At 41.3% G+C, this 20,346-nt stretch overlaps 1 protein-coding gene across 2 annotated transcripts in view; it reads left to right on the top strand.

Annotated features, from left to right (window-relative positions):
* The window catches only part of dph1 (diphthamide biosynthesis 1), a 70,637-nt gene that overhangs the window by 11,050 nt on the left and 39,241 nt on the right, over positions 1–20,346 (top strand). For both annotated transcript variants that reach the window (XM_086080481.1, XM_086080480.1), the window contains exon 3: positions 5,832–5,895. In XM_086080481.1, coding sequence (XP_085936607.1) covers positions 5,832–5,895 — 64 coding nt within the window. The remainder of the gene's footprint in view (positions 1–5,831; positions 5,896–20,346) is intronic.

Genomic DNA, 20,346 nt, shown 5'->3' with positions numbered 1-20,346 from the left:
GGTGTTGGAATTTCTGATCTGTTGTTCGGGATACCCTCGCATTCCAGCATAGTCGGTAAGGAGAGGCACACTTTTCCATCCATAGATTCAATTTTGTAGCTTAAAGCGCATCTCCCGGTGGTTTCTGTCACCCCAGAGCAGGTTTGGAGGGTGTAAGGAAGAGAAGGGCCTTTAATGTTAAAGACATCAAAGAACTCTGATCGAGCGAGGGATTGATTGCTCTGCTCGTCGATGATTGCATACACTTTCAAAGCTCTCTCAGGGCAGCCACTTGGATATACTTTGACAAGGCAGATTTTTGAGCAGGATCTGTTGCTCTGATAACCACCCCATACTTCTGTACAACGAGTACTAACTTCTGCACAAGGTTCTGGTATTTTCTCTCCACCATGCTGTGTAGGAGGGCTTGGTTGCCGGATCCCTGCTGCAGGTTCAGGATGAAGCGCCGAGATGTGCTTGTCACTCTCACACTCTGTGCACTTCATAATGAATTTACAATTCTTTGCATTGTGTTGGGGAGATGTGCACTTAAAACACAAGCCGTTCTCTTTCAGGAAGGCCTTGCGTTGCTCCAATGGCGTTTTACGGAAGGCCCTGCAATTTCTGAGCAGGTGAGGCTTTTTGTGAAAAAGGCACTGTTTCTCAGAATCATCTGCCCGGAAGCGTGGCTTGGCAGCAGTAGGAGAAGCAGAAGAGAGAACATCAGTCTTGTGTACTGAGACTTCATTGTACCAAATCGGCTTTTGTTGGGGTTTGTGTGGTTTAGTGTCAAGTTGAGCTGTGAATTTGAAGCCTGGGTCATTTCTAATTCTAGCTTGTTTTTCAATGAAGTCAACGAAAACATCAAAAGGGGGAAAGGATACATGGTGTTGTAATTTGTAGTTTGTTCCTACAGTGAGCCATTTTTCTTGCAGGTTGAATGGTAACTTTCGAACCAATGCGTTAAGCCCTCGTGTTGTGTCTAGATATGTAAGACCAGGCAGGTCTCCATCTTCTTTGGCTGCCTTCAGTTCTATGAGGAAGTCACTCAGCTCATGGAGCTTTAAATAGTCTCTGTTGGAGATTTGGGGGAAGTTATTGATTCGCTGAAACAATGAGTCCTCCACCATTTCAGGTGCGCCGTAACAGGTTTCCAGTCTATCCCATATTCTTCTTAGTCCTCTGTCTGCCGAGTTGACATAAACAGCCCTGATGCGTTTGGCGTGCTCAGCTGACTCCTCCCCCAGCCACGCAACCAACAAATCCATCTCCTCACTGGACGCCATGTTGAGGCCCTTGATTGTGCTCATAAAGGACTGTTTCCATGCCCTGTAATTGCATGGCTGATCATTGAACTTGATCAGGCTTTTTGAGACCAGCTCACGACGGGCAAAATATCTTGCAAAGTCAATCACTTTGGCTTGGTCAGGGATAGGCTGATTAGCTGTATGGCTGGATGGCAGGTGATAAGGGCTGTAGCTTGATCTGTAAGCTTGATGACTGTCTTGCATGTTGTTTGAATATGGGTGGGTGGCAGGAGTGTCCCGTGACTGCGGAGGTGTTTTTTTCTTGGAATCAAAGCCATCTCGAGGTTCACTGTGCCCTTTCTCGAGATGCGGGTGATGACTGGAGTACACGTCTGGTGATTCGTAACGCTGTGTTTCATTCCATATCAATGGCTGTTGGAGTGGTGTTTCAACCTGCTTGGCTACGTATTCTTTCGTGCGCTCTAATGTGTCGACTGGAGGTTCAAATAACTGCTGGAGGTGGAGATTGGTGCTGCTTCGAACACTGCCTTCAACAGCAGCTTCCAGGACATCTGCTTCGGCCACAGCTGCTGCTGCTTCCTGCTGCATTGAGAGCATATCCATCTTGGCCTCAACTTGCGCTTTTTCTAACTTGAGTGTCATTTCTTTTTGTGCAAAAGACAGACGTGCTTTTGCTGCCTCTGCTTTTGCACGAGCTTTGGCGGCTGCGGCCTCGGTGGAGGAAGCTTTTGAAGCATGTGATCTAGAAGATTTTGTCCGTATTGAGCCTACTTTGCTGTCCATTTTCTGTCCGATAAGCTTTGTGATTTTTTTTTTCTGCTTCAAAGTTGCTATTGCGCCGCCCTTGCTTAGTGCTAATATCGTGGATTCATCCCAACACTTTCCTTTGATTTAACACTCTGTGAGCTTCTTTCTTGTCCACAGGTTTATTGACCGTAAGGGGGTAAAACTGCAAACACACAAGCACAAATAATGCTTTAAGTATTATTATGGCCAGAAGTTGCAGACACACACACATTGACTTTTACTACTTGTGGATTGTCAATTGAGGTATTTTGCTGTATTTGGTCTATAAATGGCTTAGGTCTTAAATACGTTAAAAAATGCTAGTGAGGCTCTGAGGTGGAGACTCTGGTCAATTAGTGGAGTCCAGAGTTCAATGCAAACACGGTGAAGCAACACTTAGCTTTTAGGCTGCACGCAAGTGAAATAACCTACAAACAAAAGTGAAGTCAGTCCTTAGTGTGAATGTTTTTACATGTGTTAACCTCCCCCCCCCACACACACACATTCCTATGATTGAGGTATTAAAGCTTTTTAGAAATTAATTCTCTAAAATGTTTTTTTGTAAATTATTTTAGGAATTTTAGTAAGCTACTTTTTATTCCGTAGCTTTTTTTATTTATTTTTTTTTTTAGATGTTTTAAGTTGTTTTGTTTGTAAATGCTTTTAAATGTTGTATGCACTCTATAAATAGGGCCGCCTTACTCTTGCCTTGCATTGCCTTGTACAATTGATTTGAATACACTGTAAACAATACAAAGGCTGTGGGCTGGGCCCTTCCTGAGTCCTGATGCCAGCAAAATTTGCTTCACTATATTTTGGCATCAAACTTCACAAACTACAATCTGATCAACAAATAAACCGGGTTTGCACAGTCATGAAATAACTGGAAAAGGTATGGAAATTGAAAATGCAGTTTCAAGTTACTTGAAGATATTTTAAATAATATTTTCTATAATGTTTTGGAAAAGTCATGGAACTAACGTGGATAATATTTAGTAATAATGCACTTACTTAATAACACTTAGTAAGCGTAAAACAAAACGAAGAAGCGCAACATCACACTATATCTGTTACCGCGACGGTTCACTGACATTAGCAGAGAGCAAACAAGCATTGGCGCATTGTCACTCTCAACCACTCTCAACCACTCTCCACCATTGTGGATTTTAAAATGTTATATTTGCCAACGAAATGTCAGGGAAATGTTTTTTTTAAAGTAGGAATTTAAACTTGCTGAGTGCTTCAATAGGTGATGGCGTTATTGCACTTTCGTCTGCACCGACACTGAACGGCGGGCGCAGCAGTCGTGGTTGCAGTTTCAATGGCAAGGTAGATTTCAAGGAGATTTGCATGTGGTGAGAAACACAATGTATTCTATATTTTTATTCATTATGTCGACACCGCGTGGATACTTTGAGTTGAGAATTCAGGAGATTGTATTCCCAGCCCTAAAGCATGTTCTCCATTTCTTGATGGAATGAGATCAGACGGTTCATCTGTTAATGTTATTGATAACCGTGTTAGCGTTGCTGCTGTTGCAATTAAAACATGACAAATACCGAGATGGATCTGTGGTTTGAGTAGAGCTCTGACTACAAAAATTCAGATGATGACTTTTCTTTTGTTTGTTTGCTTTGTGTAATCTTTTCGTCAGGGAAATTAATTGTAAGGTTATGAAGAAGTCATGGAAAGTAATTGCTATAAAAAAAACTAAAAAGAAGAATCCTGAAGTTGCTGAAGATCAGTCAATGTGATACATTTCACTTATTAATATTCCCATCTGTCGTAAGAAGAAAACGTTGCAAAAGAAGTGAAACACCTGGACTTTATGACGTTCATTAAGTTATTTTATTATTACTGTTGTTGCTCATCCATGATTAGTCACATTTACCGCTTTCCTATTTCAGAAAAATGTAACATTTCCGGTTGTTGCCACCACATGTGTCCACTGGGACAGCCCTGGTACCCATCTGTGGTGTGGAGAACACACTTGTGGATTTACTCTTTCAGATGCTCACTGGTGGTTTTGCATGACTGCGGTTTAACTTTCAAGGTTATTTAATCATGGCTAAGTTCTGTTTCCTGTGTAATTATTAATTTAAGTTTGATCACTGCCATTGTCCCCCGGTGTTGCAAATGCCGAGTGCTTCATAGACGTTAGGTTTATTAAACTCTTAACTGCTTTATAAGTATTTCTTCTCAAGGTGCCTGCTGGCTTTTAGAAGTAGCACCCCTTTCATGCATCACTGGCCCCCGCATTTACATGAGCAAATCTTGCAGAATTTGCACCCAGTCATCATTTGTGTAATCCTTCCTTAAATTAGTATGCATGCGGAAAGAGCAGCCCTTCACCGCCTGCTGTCAGGATGCAGAGGATGATGACAGCCAAGTTGGTTTGGCTGCTTTATTAAAATTTGTCTCTTGACGCTAACATGAAACCAGGAATAATGTTTTTCATTATTGGTTCCTCTCAGTCTGGGCGGCGTATCAGGAGATTGGATGGCCCTCATTTGTAAACACGTGAAACCATCAGTAGGACCATCAGTAGTTTATCAATCAGTTCATCCATATTTTATGTTTGCTTTGGGCCTTGTTGGCTGCATTAAAGAGCAAAAATGTGGAATGTAGATAGTATTCACATGACGTCATGTGGCCCACATTGTGTGCCATTCACAAAACGGACAACGGAGTGTCCGGAGACTCTGAGAGGATTGCAAAATAATTTTGATTAGATAGATTTTGACTCAGGTAATTGTCATTGTAAGATGGTAAAAATGCTTTTTACCATGATGCGATCGTGATATATGTGAGCCGCTAGCCGTGGCTAAAAATAGTGGTCAAGATGTTTGATTTTTAGATTTCTCCAAATACCCTCCTTAGAGTCTCTATTTTCCTTTCCCAACAGCCCAGAAGTTGAAATTGTTGTTAAAGTGTACGAAAATAAGTGATGAGTCAACAATGTTGCTGTTGTTTTTGTTGTAACAGTCGGGGAACTAGCTAACTTGGTTTTAAAATATACCGAGATTCTTCGCCTCTAATTCACAAATGATAAATACACATAGCAACCAATAAAAGCCGAAAATACAGAAGACGCAAGAATATGTTTTGGGGATCGAGCCATCATACCTCAGAGCATTCTTGATGTTGCCATGTAGTTCGGTCAGGGCAGTAACATCTACAAATGTTTGTAATCCAATCGATTCTACTAATCAAATGTTTCAACGACTACCGCTGCAAGGAGAGTTGAGCTAAACCTTCCGCATACGTCTTAGACGAGTAACGTTCGAGGAAGCTGGGGGTGACATTCCTCAAGAACAAAAGAACATTTGGTGTAAACACAATAGAAACACAGCTGAGACCGCTGGAAAGTTGACCCATGAGACTCTTGATCCCTTGACGTCAATGAATACTATCTATATTTGCAAAGTCAGTGAAAGGCCAAATCCCGCCTATGGATGTGAACAAAACGCGAGCAATTATGATTGGCCGGATGCATAAAAAGCGTAGTAGCTCCCCACACTATCAGGCACAGAGTGACGGGGGAAGTCGAAGCCTTGAGATAAAGCTGTGGCTATTGGTTCACACTATATTTCCAACGGCCCATCAGCCTGTAAAATAAACCAACATCGCTAGTGTGGCAGAGGGGAAATTGCCCTGAAATGTCATTATTCCCTGCCAGTGGGTGCACACTGGCCTATGAATAGCTTTGCTGCCTCACACTTATTTGATATTGGGTTGCTATCCCTCAAAACACAAGTACATCATTTCTTTTTTGTTTGCCTCTTCTTCTCATTCCAGTGGCTCTGCAGCTTCCGGAGGGCCTGCAGTTATTTGCCTGTGTCATCGCAGACATCATCGAGAGGTACGTTGCAGCTGGGGAAATTTCGTATTTAGATGGCTTTTAGATAGTTGAGTGCCTGCCAGCGAGCGAAAAGAGCAAAAGTCAAGCCAGCGGCTTTCAAACTTGAACTGCGGCGGGCCGCTCTGCGCTCATTAGTCGAGCGAGAGCGTTATCGTGACTCAATGCGGGTTTCTGCACAAAATGAGGCGTGATTATGCCGGTCTGGGACGGCGTTCATATCACGCGCTCTCGCGCTAAGAGTCGGAGAACAGAGAAGATATTATTCTTGTTAATTACATCTGGTTTCAGTCGGTGTGCGCCCGTGTTGCACAGCAGCACTCCATCACTTGGGCAGCCCAAAGTTTTTTTTTGCCTTTCTTCAGTAAGAGCCGCCTCAATATTAATGTCCTCCATGCATAATAGTTTGTCTTCTCTGTTGCCCTGTGGTTTGGCCTACATAGTGCCGAATGAAAATGGCTGTAAAAAGAGGCACACGTTGTGTAAAGCACTCACCTCAGGCCCACGATGGAATATGGAGACAAAAACTGCTCAGTTGTCCTTTTTCTTGTCGTCCCTTTGGTCTTCTGTCTGCCAACGCTTCCCAGGAAGGCTGCCTGCTAAGTGTCCCCTTTAAGAAAATGCCTTCTGTCATTAAACACCCAGAGTGGGTTCCATTTATAGATGTTAAGTCGATACTAACGTGTTTATTAGATGGACCAGATAGGGGATCTAATGGCCAGTGCTTCCATGAACTTTTAAGGCTTAATGGATATTAGATCTCACACAGGAAAGTTGGATAACAACCATTTGACTTCATGACTGCGCTTCAGTCAGAAAACGATGAAAAATTATGAAATAATTAACTTCATTTGAATGTGGGTTTAGATGGTCTCTTGTTTCATCTCGATGTATCACACACCTGTCACTCTATATCTATTACTCATTTCCTCACTGTATAACTTTCCCTAACGTGAAAAAAGGGAAGCTCTGATGATCAGACTTTGGTCTTATCAGTCCTGTTTCCATTTGACTGAGAGCTGTCACTGTGCCGTGCCTTTAGAATCACACACCTGCACAGTCCACATTAATGGGTCTGAATTTAACCTTTATAAAGTCTGCTACATCAACTCTGTTTCCTCTAATGAGATCAGTAAAAAAAACAAATGACTTGAGTCATTTAATGCTCAGTCTTCCGCTGAATTTCTCCCGGAGATTGCTAAGATGTTTTTTGTGACTACAAGAGCAGAGAACAGATGGGTTTTGGCACTTCAGCCTCATTCAATCATTCGACAGGCTATAATCAAAACAATTTTAATAGGATATCTAAACCTCCACAGGTCAGTAAAGTGTGATGGAAGTTCTTTATCACTTTAAAATAAGAGGCCAATTCATCTTCTTTGTCCTTCTTAGCAAAGTCATCATGCCCAGAGATCTAACACATAACAATGCAAGTATTTATCTAGTGTGATAAGTGGAAAGTGTTTAAATAAGATGCAAATGCTGATAAACCTTGATCCGTCTTTACTCTTCATCTTGCCCACTAAGTAGTCTGTACGATAATGGCTGTCTCAGGAAGCAGGGTCAGAAAGACCCTCATAAAAAGGAGTGCAAGTTTTTAATTAAGATTTACACATTGAGGCTAAATGTTGTCCAAGATCTGAAAACCTGCATTTAATGCCTCTGGTTGTCTAAATATTGAATTGGGGAAAGGTCTATCACTTTAATAGTTAATTGGCAAGAAGGATTAAAACTTTTAATTGACGGTCACATCTTTGTAATTAAGAATTTCAGGACTAACAGTGGAGCTGAGGTCATCATGATCTCAGCTGATCTTGCGTGGAAATTAAACTGGAAGACGAATGCCATGGAAAAGTAGAGATATTGGTTCCAAATTGTTTCCCTTTTAACTGTTAACACATTCTAGTACCAGGGTTGGAATCTTGTACGAGAATCAACAGTCTGTTTATTTATCTCATTGTAATTTATCCAATTATGACAAGAACCCAAGATGATCTCGGAGTAAGTTTCCTCAAACCTATGGTTATTTGTCTCAAACCAACTAGGTAGGTCAAGTCACCAGAAGCCGGCATTGTCAACCTGGGTGAAATTGTCTCACTCGGCATATTTTTCGCCATCCGCTATTGTCAACCTCTTTCTACTAATGGACCAAGGCAGCGATGTAACCTTTGGGTGTTGGCCCAGCAGGTAGACAGTCTTTTGTCACCCAGCTTATGAGCTGACGAGCTCTAGTCTTCTCAATGGGGTAGAGGTCCACAGCAGCCAGTGGAGATAAAAATGGCTAAGCTGCCCTCAGAGTAAGACGCTTCTATGGGATGGTCAGCTTATTCCTACTCAGGACAAATTGGCAGCTGCAGTTGATAGACTTAAAAAAACACAATAGCTCTACACAATGAAGCTATGTACTCTAAAATGCGAGGCCACACACACAAAAAAAAGTTGACTCTTATTTATACAGGACAGCCTGTCTGACTTTTTTAGGTCTCAGACTCACCAAAAGACCAAAAATGGTTTTAGTAGCAATGTGACAGGATTTCCTAAAATGAAAATCTGTTAAAATGCAAACTCTGGTTGGAAAGGCCACTTCAACCTTGAGTACAAGGCAGCAAGCATTCTGAAAATCGGATGAAGAGTTGCAAAGAAATGTAGCTTTTTCTGTGGGGAAAAAGGACCTTTTTTAAGGAATGTTTCTGTGGTATCAATTTTACAAATCTGTACAAAAAAAACCTTCAAATTGCAGTATAGCTTCATTATTTCTCAGTGTTCTCCTTGATTCTTTCATTTGGAATTCTAATCAGGATACCTCCTCAGATTTGCTGGCAATTTTTATATAAAATAGCCACCAATTTTTCAGGCAGGTAAAAATTCTGAGAAATCAATAGGTAAAAATTTGTGTCACTTGTCAAACACCGACACTTGCCCTAAAAACTGGAGTTTACAAGGGCAATGGAAGATTATTGGTGAGAAAAGCAGTGTGGACAGTAGATAAGGTCATGTACGTAAGCAGTTGTTTTTGTGTGAATGTATTTTTTTATGGGGGATTTTAGAGGTATTTGAAGTGCTCATTCCATGTTTTTTTTAGGAAATTACACAATGAAGGCGGCTACTTCTCACGTTGCTATTAAATGCCTGAGGCTGCGAAAATTTGCTCAGGGAAGTTCGTCGGTAAATTGACTGCACAGTGATGGGGAATCACTTAATAGACATTAAGGTAGTGTCTAGACTAAGGGAATGATGCAACGTTTGGGTGCTGGCCCAGCAGGCAGAGACGCTCTTTTGTCACCCGGCTTATGAGCTGACGAGCTCTACTCTTGCTTCTAGTATCAACGGGGCAGAGGTCCACAGAAGCCAGTGGAAATAAAAAGGGCTAAGCTGCCCTCGGAGTAAGGGGCTTCTGTGGAATGGTCAGCTAATTTCTACTGTGGACAAGCTGGCAGCTGCAGTTGATAGACTTAACACACACAGTATATTATGCACATGAAACTACAGTATGTATTGTGCTGTGAAATTGTATCTGGTATCTTGACACTGCGAATGTTGCTGATGGATTTCTTCATTGTTGGTGTCGTTACACTTGCCGTGTCAGTTGTTTTGCCTCTAGTGGCTGATTCCTGTCTCTCATCTTAAATCAGTACACTAAACTCCCAGGATCGATTGAAGCCTAAATAATCTTGTCACCATAAAGTGAATAGCAAAAGTTGATTTATTACCACACAAACACTGCTTGTCTGATTTTCTCAGTTTTTTTTCATTCGTTTGTTGATCTTGACATTGTCAGCGAGTCAAAGATGTAAACAAAAAGCTTTCAGGATAAACGATAGCCTGTGCGGACGGGCAGTGATTCATGTGCTGTCACCGCACCATATGTTTTATTACTTTTGATGGTGTCAGCTGTCTTGTAGCTTTGAAAGATACTTCTGTGAACATACTTGTGCTGCTGCTTGGGTGACAGCAAGGAGAGCAACAGCGAGCAAGCCACTTGAATGCTGCTGCCACCATGTCCAAATCCTGGGGACCGCCATGGCATTTAATAGTGACTTTTTTTCTGGCATAAAATCCATTAGGTGCTACCTAAATGTATGCTTGGAACTTAATCCAAGGTCTGCTTCAAGCCAAACACATCAGAAATCAATACATTGAGCATACAATACCAAAGGTTTTTTTCTAAGTGAAAAGTGGTTGTGAGTAAGGGACTATTCTTTTCATTGGCAGGTCAGCAATTCTAGAACCTATGCAAACATGTCAATTGATGCAACCAGAAATTGAGGATTTCATGATAGTGTATTAGATAAACATCTAAACTAAGTAAAGACATTTAATTAAATGCCCGTGATTGGCCATGGGGAACATTTATAAACGTCTTTTTATATTATATTCTTGGAGTCGTGATTTTGTTTTAAATCTGAATGTTCTGAACTCCAGTGCCTACTTGTGCTTCATGACGATGTTAATTATGCCGCTGCGCAAATGAGTTCATTGTGTGTTCACAACCTCGAAACATCGTATCTCTGGAATCTCGTAAATCGGGGTCTCTTTATTAGTGTTGTTCCGATACCGGTATCGGCAGAGGCCCCGATACTGCATAAAAACAGTGTTATTGGTATCGGCAAGTACTAACAAGTAACATGCCGATACTATTATTTCCAATGCTAATATAGGACTTTGGATGCAGCATCTTGTGTTTTACTTGTGCACAACATTCACTGATGTGTGACGTGTTCACTGCATGCCAAGCTAGGATATCTTATTGGCCCTTGAATGCTCTGAACCACATCGGCCATTACTACAAAACTGGGAATCGGAATCGGTATCGGGGGTCAAAAACAGTATCGGAACAACACTATTCTCTATACCAGATGGGCATCGAGAGCCGGAGTCCTGCAGGTTTTGCATGTTGCCCTTCTCCAACACAGCTGATATATGATTAGCTCATCAGCAAGCTCTGCATAAGCCTGATAACGATCCTGTTGATTGGAATCAGTTTGTGTTGGAAGAGGGAACCCTCCAAAACCTGCAGGACTCCGGCCTTCGAGGAACAAGATTGCCCACCTCTGCTCTATACGCTGTCTTCATTTTGCCTCAATTGCTTCAGGACACGATTAATCAACACTCAATTCCACAACAATCAACGCTTTAATGTTAATTGATGGTGCTGCTCATAACAGTAGATGATTTTGAGGTGAACGGATGACTCATTTACTAGATTTTAGCGTTTATAACCTTTATAATACAAATGTAATCACACCATGAGGCTATAAGTGACACATTTATATTACTCGTGGGATGTAAAAAAAAAAAAAAGGCGTCATCTCGTTTTTGTCTAGTTTGTTAACCAAGACCCACATATTATTTTTTTTAAATAGAACAAGAGTAGGAAGGGAATAAGATAGACGTGTAACTAAGCCCACACAGACATGTCCTCCAGCCCTGGCTTTCAATCTTCAGCAACATTTCAGGCATTTGCAATTTGTATCCGTCGCAAAGCCCCATTATAAATAGCGTTTAAAATGCAAAAGAGTCAGAGCTGATAGAGTCACACCAAATCTCCATAATAATTGTAAATAGTGGCCAAAAGCAACACACGTTGACTCAAGGCTAGATTTTGTTACTGTTTTTGTATTTGCTTGACAAATCTTTGTCGTTTCATCATCCACTCAGACTCAATCTTCCTCAACTGACCTGCAAGCTGTTAAAACGCGCACACACACGCACACACTCTTGGCAGCTTTGTTACCGCATCCCGCCGGTCCTGAACCCATTCTCAATCTGTACAGGTAATGCCTTATGGGATGTGATGCTTCAGTGTCAGTTGGATACAAGTGCCAAGAAAAGTGCAAAATACTGCAGGAAAAAATGCAATGCCAGGTCCGCAGAGACTATTGATATTTTTAAGAGGAGGCTCAAGACACATTTTTTTTAGTTTGGCTTTTAAATGATCCTTTTAACCCGTTTTTACGCATTTTCTTAGTTCCCTGTTCCTTTTATCATATTGTATTATGGACATTTTAATTGTTTAGCACCTTGAGTTGCATTTTAAGGTATGAAAGGTCCTATATGAATAAAGTTTGATTGATTGATTGAACTTACAAGTGAGATGACCTATGTTGTTGAGTCCGTTGGAGACGTTGCGTACTTTGACAAAATGCATCAAACGGCTCCACGGTTCAATTGACATACTGTACCTGTTCTTCTTTGTCCCTCTCCATCATGTACAAGTCTAGACGGCTGTCAAACATGGGCACGAGAAGGCTCAAAGTAACAGACCTGTCAGAGGAAACGTGTTGGTAAATCAAGGTACAGACTGCCCACACAGCCCCAAGGCATCTGCGGGTCCTTCGCCCATCGTCTTCTCTCTCTCCCATCAAAATAGATCCATCTGTATTCTGGACAGCCTGTTGAATCATTTCTGTGGGAGCGGCAGCCACAGCATACAATCTACCAGGGTAAATGTCAAGACTACCATTAGGAAATGAGACTTGTTGGAGCCTGCGACGAATGCCTTCATATCGTCACAGCAGCCGCTTTTATGCTGGTTGTGAGCACAGATCACAAAGGGACTAAATGTCCACGTGCCGGCATGGCATGTATTGATTTGCCGGCTTGTATATAACCAGTGTTGTTTTCAATCATTTTGAAAATGGGGTGGGGGTGATGTTGTAAGGTATCAACAATTTTATTTGATCTCTTGTTGCCATGGTTGAGTCGCAGTTGTGCCACAAAGAAGTCTGGTTTCAGAACAATCCCAACCAGTGTTATGCTGACATTTGCTGACTCTGTTACTGAAAATGTAAATGAAAAGGCTTTGACATAAAACCAAAAAAAAGTCATGTTTTTTTTGTTAGTTTTTTCTTATGCTTGCTCTGTCCTGGCCCGGGGTCGACGGCTCCCCTCTTTGGTTGAGGTTTTCATGCATGCCAGATCCACCACACCAGCATCTATCGAAATTCAAACACAATCTGCTTCTTCCTCTGGTCGTTGAATCAGTGGAGGCTGATGTCTGTGGATCTCACTCTGTTTCATCTATCCTTCCTTCCCTTCCTCAGTCTCTCTTGAGGTCTCCCTAATTTGTTGGAATTTAGATGTTTCTGGGGTTGGTGAAAGACTCTGGTTGGTAACCCGGTGGGTAGTAGGTAATGTCTGGTCGGTGCTGGATTTCACTTTCCTTTCTTTTCTTTGATTCTTCCTCGGGTCTCCTGACAACCTCACGACTCTAGCTGGATTCTGAAGTATTCGGTTTAGGTGAACGGTATGGGATTTTTAATAGGTTTTAGGTGAACGAATGAGTTCACACGCACGCACACACACATATGCCGCGATTAAGCTTATGTCATAAAAAGAGTCAGTGTCAGTGCTCCTGTGTTACTAGGAGCAATGATCCCATGGGGCTCTGAATTGAGTAGTCTGCTGATTGCGTGGAATTGATTTTGGATTAATCAAATCAAAACGGGAAAAAAATGGTATCCTGGCAAAAGCCAGAATGATAATTGTGATTCAGTCAAGGGAGTTCTTCACAATAGCAATCTGGGACTGCTCCACTATAATTTGCTCGGAAAAGGCGGGACATGCTGTACAATACGTCGAGCTGATTGGACGATGCGTAAACTTGTGCACGCCTTACCAAACTTTTGTTTTGGCAACGGATTTGAATGTTGTCTTCGTCAAAGGAGAACAAAAGGCTCGAGCGTCTTTACCAGCTAAAAATGCACAAAGCGCCTCTCGCTGTTCTTAAAAAAGGAAACTGTGAGTAATTCTGCAAGAACAGAATTAGTTGCAGTGTCCATTCGTCCATGTTAGGTTTGTTTGTTTCCCCCGGGCTCGGTGCTTCCTGGTTTCGTCACAGCTTCATGTCCCACCCCAAACAACGCCTGATTGGTCCGACCCAAAAACCGGTCTGTTACGAAAAGATCAGTGAGAGCAGTACAAGATGGATTCTCGTGATGTTTGTGAACAAATACCGCGAGAATTCAGCTTGCTGGCAAGGTTAACAAAATGGATCGCACGACAGATTGCTCGAATATCTCGAATAGGGTACGTGACCCTGAATTAATGGTAAAAGTTGGCTGCATTTTGCCTCAATTTTTTTTTAACTTCTATAACTATGGAATAATTTTGCTCTCTGGTCATAGTTTAGCACTCGAGTCTTTTTGAGTGACATATTTTCTTAATACTTACATCAACTATTCTATAATGTTTTTGACAATATAATGCTGAAATAAAGCAGTTAATGCCCTGTTAAACATTACCCCCCAAAATCGCTCCCTCGTTTGCTGGAACTCACAATGTCCACATCCTGATAAAGTCGGCAAGACCAGGTATTTTTCCTTTTGTTCTTTAGGGTGACATTGATGATATAGTTTGCTACAGTAGCAGGACAGCGGGGTGTTAAGTGAATCAGTGGCACCTTTATCCCACTGAGGCGCTTGGAAAAAATGCACCAAGGAACTCGCTTAGCTCAAATCACATCTCATCTCGGAGGACATGATGTCCAAACAGACTTGAAAACCCAATTGGTTCTGACACAGTATAATACCCTATCTTCTTGGCAGCTCACACTTGGAAATTACCTGAGCTGTCACGACACTAAAGTAGATTCATTCCATACCGAGATACACAAAGGGGAATAACACTTCTTGTTTAACTTGGACGAAGATGTAGAAGAAAGCGTGACGATTATGTTTGTTTTTTCCTAATGTGTGCCCCATGGCTTCCAAATGAGAAGTGGCAATAGTAATGAGTGCACGCAGGTGGTGGCAGCGGTTGCTTATTCCACTTGTGAAGATGGCATCTGGGTTAGAAGATTGAATCCTCATTTATGAAGCAATGATATTAACACATTTTACTCTCTTTCTCAGCAGTGTGAGCAATAAGTAGTGCTCAGTGCGGAAGGTTATGCAGCTCTCTCTCTCTCTCTCTCTCTCTCTCCTACACCACCGCTCCTCGTGGCCTTGTACACTATCACTTGTATAACACCGTCCCTCATGTCCTTGCAATTGTGGATAGATGAGAAATAATTTGCACGGCCTGTAAAATGTATTGGACTTCAGCATATGCTTGGAAAACGCACGTGCAGTTGAAGGACAAGTTTGGGTAGGACACAAAAGCACTGCTATCTATTTTTATTTTACAGGAAAAGCAGAGAAGCTGCGATTGATTGTTTCACACGGTACGTTTGCTATTGAGCGAAGAAGGGGGGGGGAAATGGCGGCGGCAGAGCGTAAATAAAGGACAACTTCATCACGCTGGGCGAAAATTCCAGCTGAGTGGCCGTTTGCAAACATTAAATGATAGATGAAATGATAGACGGCAGCTCAGAGAAATTGTGACAAGCAGCATAAGAGGGGGGGGGGGGGGGGAATTAGGCGGCAGAGGCCGGAATGACTTGAACTAGCAGAGTGACAGATGATGGGTGTCGGCCTTGGGGATGAGCGAAAGAGGAATTAGATGGATGTGGCCTCATCAATTGCAACCAGAAAGGGCTTTCATAATCATTAGCGTTATTTATCATTTTTCATGTCATGAGGAGCGTGGCTTAAAAGGCAGTGGAGCACCGTGCTTGATAAATAATGTTGTCAGCGCATGAACGCAAAGTAGTAAGTACATTATTTTCATGTTAAGACATCTTACAAATTGTTGCCAACAGTGGTATTGAGTGGCCACCCAAAAATGTTCTTTACATTATCTACGCAGCCATACGAGTCTAAACACGGTTGAGTTATATTGCGTTTGCGGAATAAGAGTAAAGCGGCACAATCCACTCGTTTTTATACATCTCAGGTGGCGGCCATTTTGCCATTTTGCCTACTGTTGACCGAAAATGACATCACATTTACTCAGGGCGCAAGTAATGACCAATCACGGCTCTCCTTGCAAAGGTCACATGACGAAAATTGAGAAAACAGGTGAGCTTTGATGGATGGTTACATGAGCCCTGAGCTACTGTAAAGTCATTTTCAGTCGACAGCAAGTGGCAAAATGGCCGCCCCCCTTGAGAAGGACGAAAATGGTGGTTTTGCTACTTAATTCATACTCCACAATTGCAATATCCCCCCCATTATTAGTAGTGGTGTCAAAATTAGTGCATTAATTTAAAGTTCCTTTAACGCCACAAATTTTTAAATGCGCGATTAATGAACTTGGAAAGCGTGTGTGTGCGCGCACATGTGCAATTTAATACAATAGAATAATGGTCAGATGAATTCCGGCCGTTGCTAAGCATGTGTGTCTATAAGAGTGGCTTACTCATAAGCAATAGTTAGCAGCTTGTAGTGGGGAATTTTCTAACAAGCTAGTTGGTTGCCATTTTCATTCTGTCTTATCTGACTCATGTGCAACAGTTGGTCTCTTGTGCGACAGTTGGCCTCACCCGATTATTTTAGTCTTTTCTCTGAGCCTGTTGTGAGAGTAATTCACTGAGGGCTGCAGAAGACATAAGACAATGGTTAAAACCATCTTTTGTTCTTTTCATGGCATTACAATACTAATACGTTTTGCCTTTGCATTCCGATTACTTTGTGTGGTCAAATCTCTCCCGGGGTTCATCTCTGACATTTCACGGCGTGCCAAAATGCACTGGCAAAGTTCTAACAAGGATTGCTTTTTCGCTCCCTTGTTTTGCTTAGCAACCTTTAAAGATCTTTTCCTGTGTAGTTTGTGGTCAATGTTGTTGAAAGATGTCATCTTTCTAATAAGGATCCCTGCATCATTCTGCTGAACAAATGTCACGGCAAATAGCATACACTCACAGAAACGACAGTAATGTTCTTGTTTTTTGGAAAGTTAAAGGATTACCGAATAGTATTAGCGCAAACATCTGTCCAAGCGTCATCCTGCACGAGCTGCCTCGCATCCGTCTCTTCATCATGCAGCATTCCTGGCAGATGTTCAGTGATGACTGCGAGACATGTTTCACATTTTACATATGTAAATATTCACTCTGGAAGACGGGCGTCGTCACTCTCAGGGTGACAATAAAATGAAAGGGAAAGTAGCGCTTGACAAGGGAAACACTTAATCGTTAATTTTTCACATTGTGCTAACAGGAAGCAGAATATAAATATCAGCTTTGTTAAGGTAACACATCCATCACCGTCATCCTCACCCAATCCCTCCCTCTTTCTTTGTCATGTGGAAGACGCACGACAAGTTTGCCTTTTTTGTGCAGCAGCTGTTTTAGCACCTAGCCCAATGGCATCTGTTCCCTCCTAAATGGCTGCACGCTTGTCGCCATGTGTGGAAATCACCCTCTAACGCTCAATATCACAATACGTGTCCCGTGGTGGCGATAGCATCACAATAGTAGCATAACAGGTTGTGATGTAGCTCTTAGCGGCGCCATTCTGATGGCCGTGCAAATTGGACTTGTGTTATCGAATGTCAAATTCAATCACATGGTTATTTCCGGCCTTATTGAGGAGTGCTTCAAGGATTAGGGCGAGGTGAAAGTTGAATCTTTTGACGGCCATTGGATGGATAAGTACCCATCATCAGTGTGTCACTCAGGAAAGCTCTTGTAGTTGAACTAGTGGCCGGTGAACGTGTTAATGTCAAGTAGAGCTGTGCAGCATTATAGGGAAAGAAATGTTGTATTCCTATATAGTAGGCCTTAATAATAGAAACCATTATTCATTCATTTCAAAATGTTATATTATTTCAAATGGCAAATCTCAACTTTAAATATAACAACCACAAAATAAATTTGCAACACGTAATTATACATTAAAATAATATTGATTAAAAAAAAGAAAAAAAAGAAACGATAAATACAAATAAATACTTGTTGTTCTTGCTCTGCACGTCATGGCCTCTAAGGGGAAGTGTGGTGCAGTGCATTCATGGGGATACACATTGACATAGATTTTTAAAAAGGACCACAAGAGGATAGTCACAATGGGGTACCGCACGAATGCTATTTTTAGACCGCAAGGCCATGTGACTTCAGCAGCTTGAACCGGAAGGAGGTCAAAAAGAAACCGGCTCGTTGACGAGCCATGCGAGAAGCGGTGGTTTTGTTTGCGCTTGCCGAGTAAACGCAGCTGTTATGGAACTTGCAGAAACGACTCCAGACACTACGACGGGCCACATATGAAGGATTATTATATCGTGCGGTACCCCATTGAACTTAATAGAACTCAATATAACTCGTATTCTTGTGTTATCTTGTACATGTATAACCTGCCTTTATGTTGCTGCATTTGTGTGTGAATATTCGTTATTTGAAGGAACTCGATGCTAATTCCATTCACTTGCTAGCATTAGCACTGGCGATGTGTCTAAAAATGAAATATGTGTTGTATTTAAACGTACAACGTGTGTAATTTTTAAGTTGAGTGTTTAGTTTACAGTAATCTCCCACTGGGTGTCATTAAATAACTTGGGGCACACTTAATAACACGCACACTATACACGTTTGTGGCGAACAACACGGTGCATTCAGGGTCCTTTCACAACACAGGAATTTGCAGATACACAGCGCCGTTCGGCACATCATTTGTCTTTTATATGTTTTTAATGATGATGAGAAGCAAAATCAAAAATAACTGTAAAATGATCTTAAATGAAAATTGATAAATGGTTGGTCACCCCAAACATAAAGGTAATTTTAAATAATGATATGTATTATCTTCTCTCCATTTGTTCATAAAATACATATTTTAATAAAAATAAAATGAATGACCATTGGCCAAAGGAATTCCATTCAAATATCTGGTAGTAATAGATTTGTTCTTATTGTAATTCCTCATATATCCACTCTACTGGACTTCACATGTGTTAGACAGACAGACAAACAGACAGACAGGACAGACATGGGTAAGTATTTGCAGAAGCTATTATTTGGGGAAAATCAGTATTATCATGACATGATTTCTCCCAACCTACCATACCACAGTCATTTATACAAAGGTGAACTGATGGTGGCTCTACCCTGCTCCAGATCCATTTCTGCTTGGGTCCGGTTCCAAATGCCCACTCAGGGACACAATATAGACTAGACTGATGGTTACTGATACCTGAAATGTAATGGAATAAAAGATGAGCCAGGGGGGGGGGGGGGGGGGGTGTTTCGCCCGTGACTTGGTATGCAAATGTTACCGCACATGCTTATTTGAGCTCTCAGCCCGCAAAGTACTAGTAGCAACTGTGCCAAGAGCAGTGCTGCTGCACCTCTTCGCACCTCACTGACCTGCTTGTATCGTTGCTTCAGAGGAGAGCAGCCTTCCACCTCTGCTTTCTTTTGGTATTTTTTATTTTTTTTTTAATGTCACCATCAGTCCAGCACTGATTGCAATCTTACCTTGACCGACCACTGGGATGGTAGCAACAAGCATATGGTTGCTATTACAAATGAGTCCCTCTTGCCTGAATATGCTAATATAACCAAATGCAGGAGAAATGCAAACACATTTTTTGCATAGGAAATAATTTGTTCCAGGTTTGAAATATTTAATCAAAAAACCCTGCATCTAAACTTAGCAAAACTAATTATCATTTGAAAACATTTGATAGATGCATAACTAACTGCAAGGATCCTTTTTTTTCATGTCACACACGATGATGGAATGAACTCTATAAATTGTACCACTTTTGGGAGGTGACTTTGGAGCTTCCAACTAGCACAAAAAAGGGTTCAATTTACCTCAAATTACTTTTGAGACATAATTATTCAAGTGTTTGGGGTAATTGCGAGGTTTGGCAAAGAAAATCGGAACCTTCATTAGTATGTATCTTCTTGACATTAAGTCATTCACTCCCAGCCATTTTCACTGAAGTAACCCCCCTCACTCCCAGCTCTTTTACTGGATTTTGACAGATTTTGCAATGTCCACAGAATATTGTGTTCTATTGCTATAAAAACATGGAACTTACCAAAAGAAAGAGTATCTTCTTTCGTCAGGAAAAAAGTACATTTCTATCTGTTTCCGTTTTGCAGCAATTACCTTCAGAATATAGCTAAGTTTCATCATTATTCACAAACCTGTTGAAAACAATGGAGAAAAGTTTTATCATGGGTCCTCAAAATGAAGCCAGAACTCCAAATGTATCAACATATTTTTTTGGGTCTCAAAATACTACACGTTCTTGCTGAAAATTACAGAATGCCATTTTCTGAATGATTCAGTGTAGTGTTTTTCATTTTCCACCGAGTTTACCACCATAATGACCAACATTAAAATGCAGTATTTGCCCAAGTGTTCATTAAAAACTAGGTAAAAGGTATATTTGTCGTAACAAACCACTGTAACATTATGCACTGTTTAAACATTTATTATATATATATATTTTTGTATACCACTAAAGTAGTTACCAGTTACTAAAGTAAATACCACCTATGTAGTTGTAGTAGTTACTGTATGGTACTTGTACCACTCTTTGTTTGTAAAGCAATTGGACGCGTAAATGGTTGGTTTGTCGATGCAACGGATTGTACCATCTGGTTAACGTATGCTGGAGTCCATC

Source organism: Leptonotus elevatus, chromosome 7 (assembly GCF_054856555.1).
Source record: "Leptonotus elevatus isolate MCC_2025b chromosome 7, RoL_Lele_1.0, whole genome shotgun sequence".
Lineage (NCBI taxonomy): Eukaryota > Metazoa > Chordata > Actinopteri > Syngnathiformes > Syngnathidae > Leptonotus > Leptonotus elevatus.
Note: the sequence above shows the minus strand (reverse complement) of the source record. Positions and strands in the feature narration are given on the sequence as shown.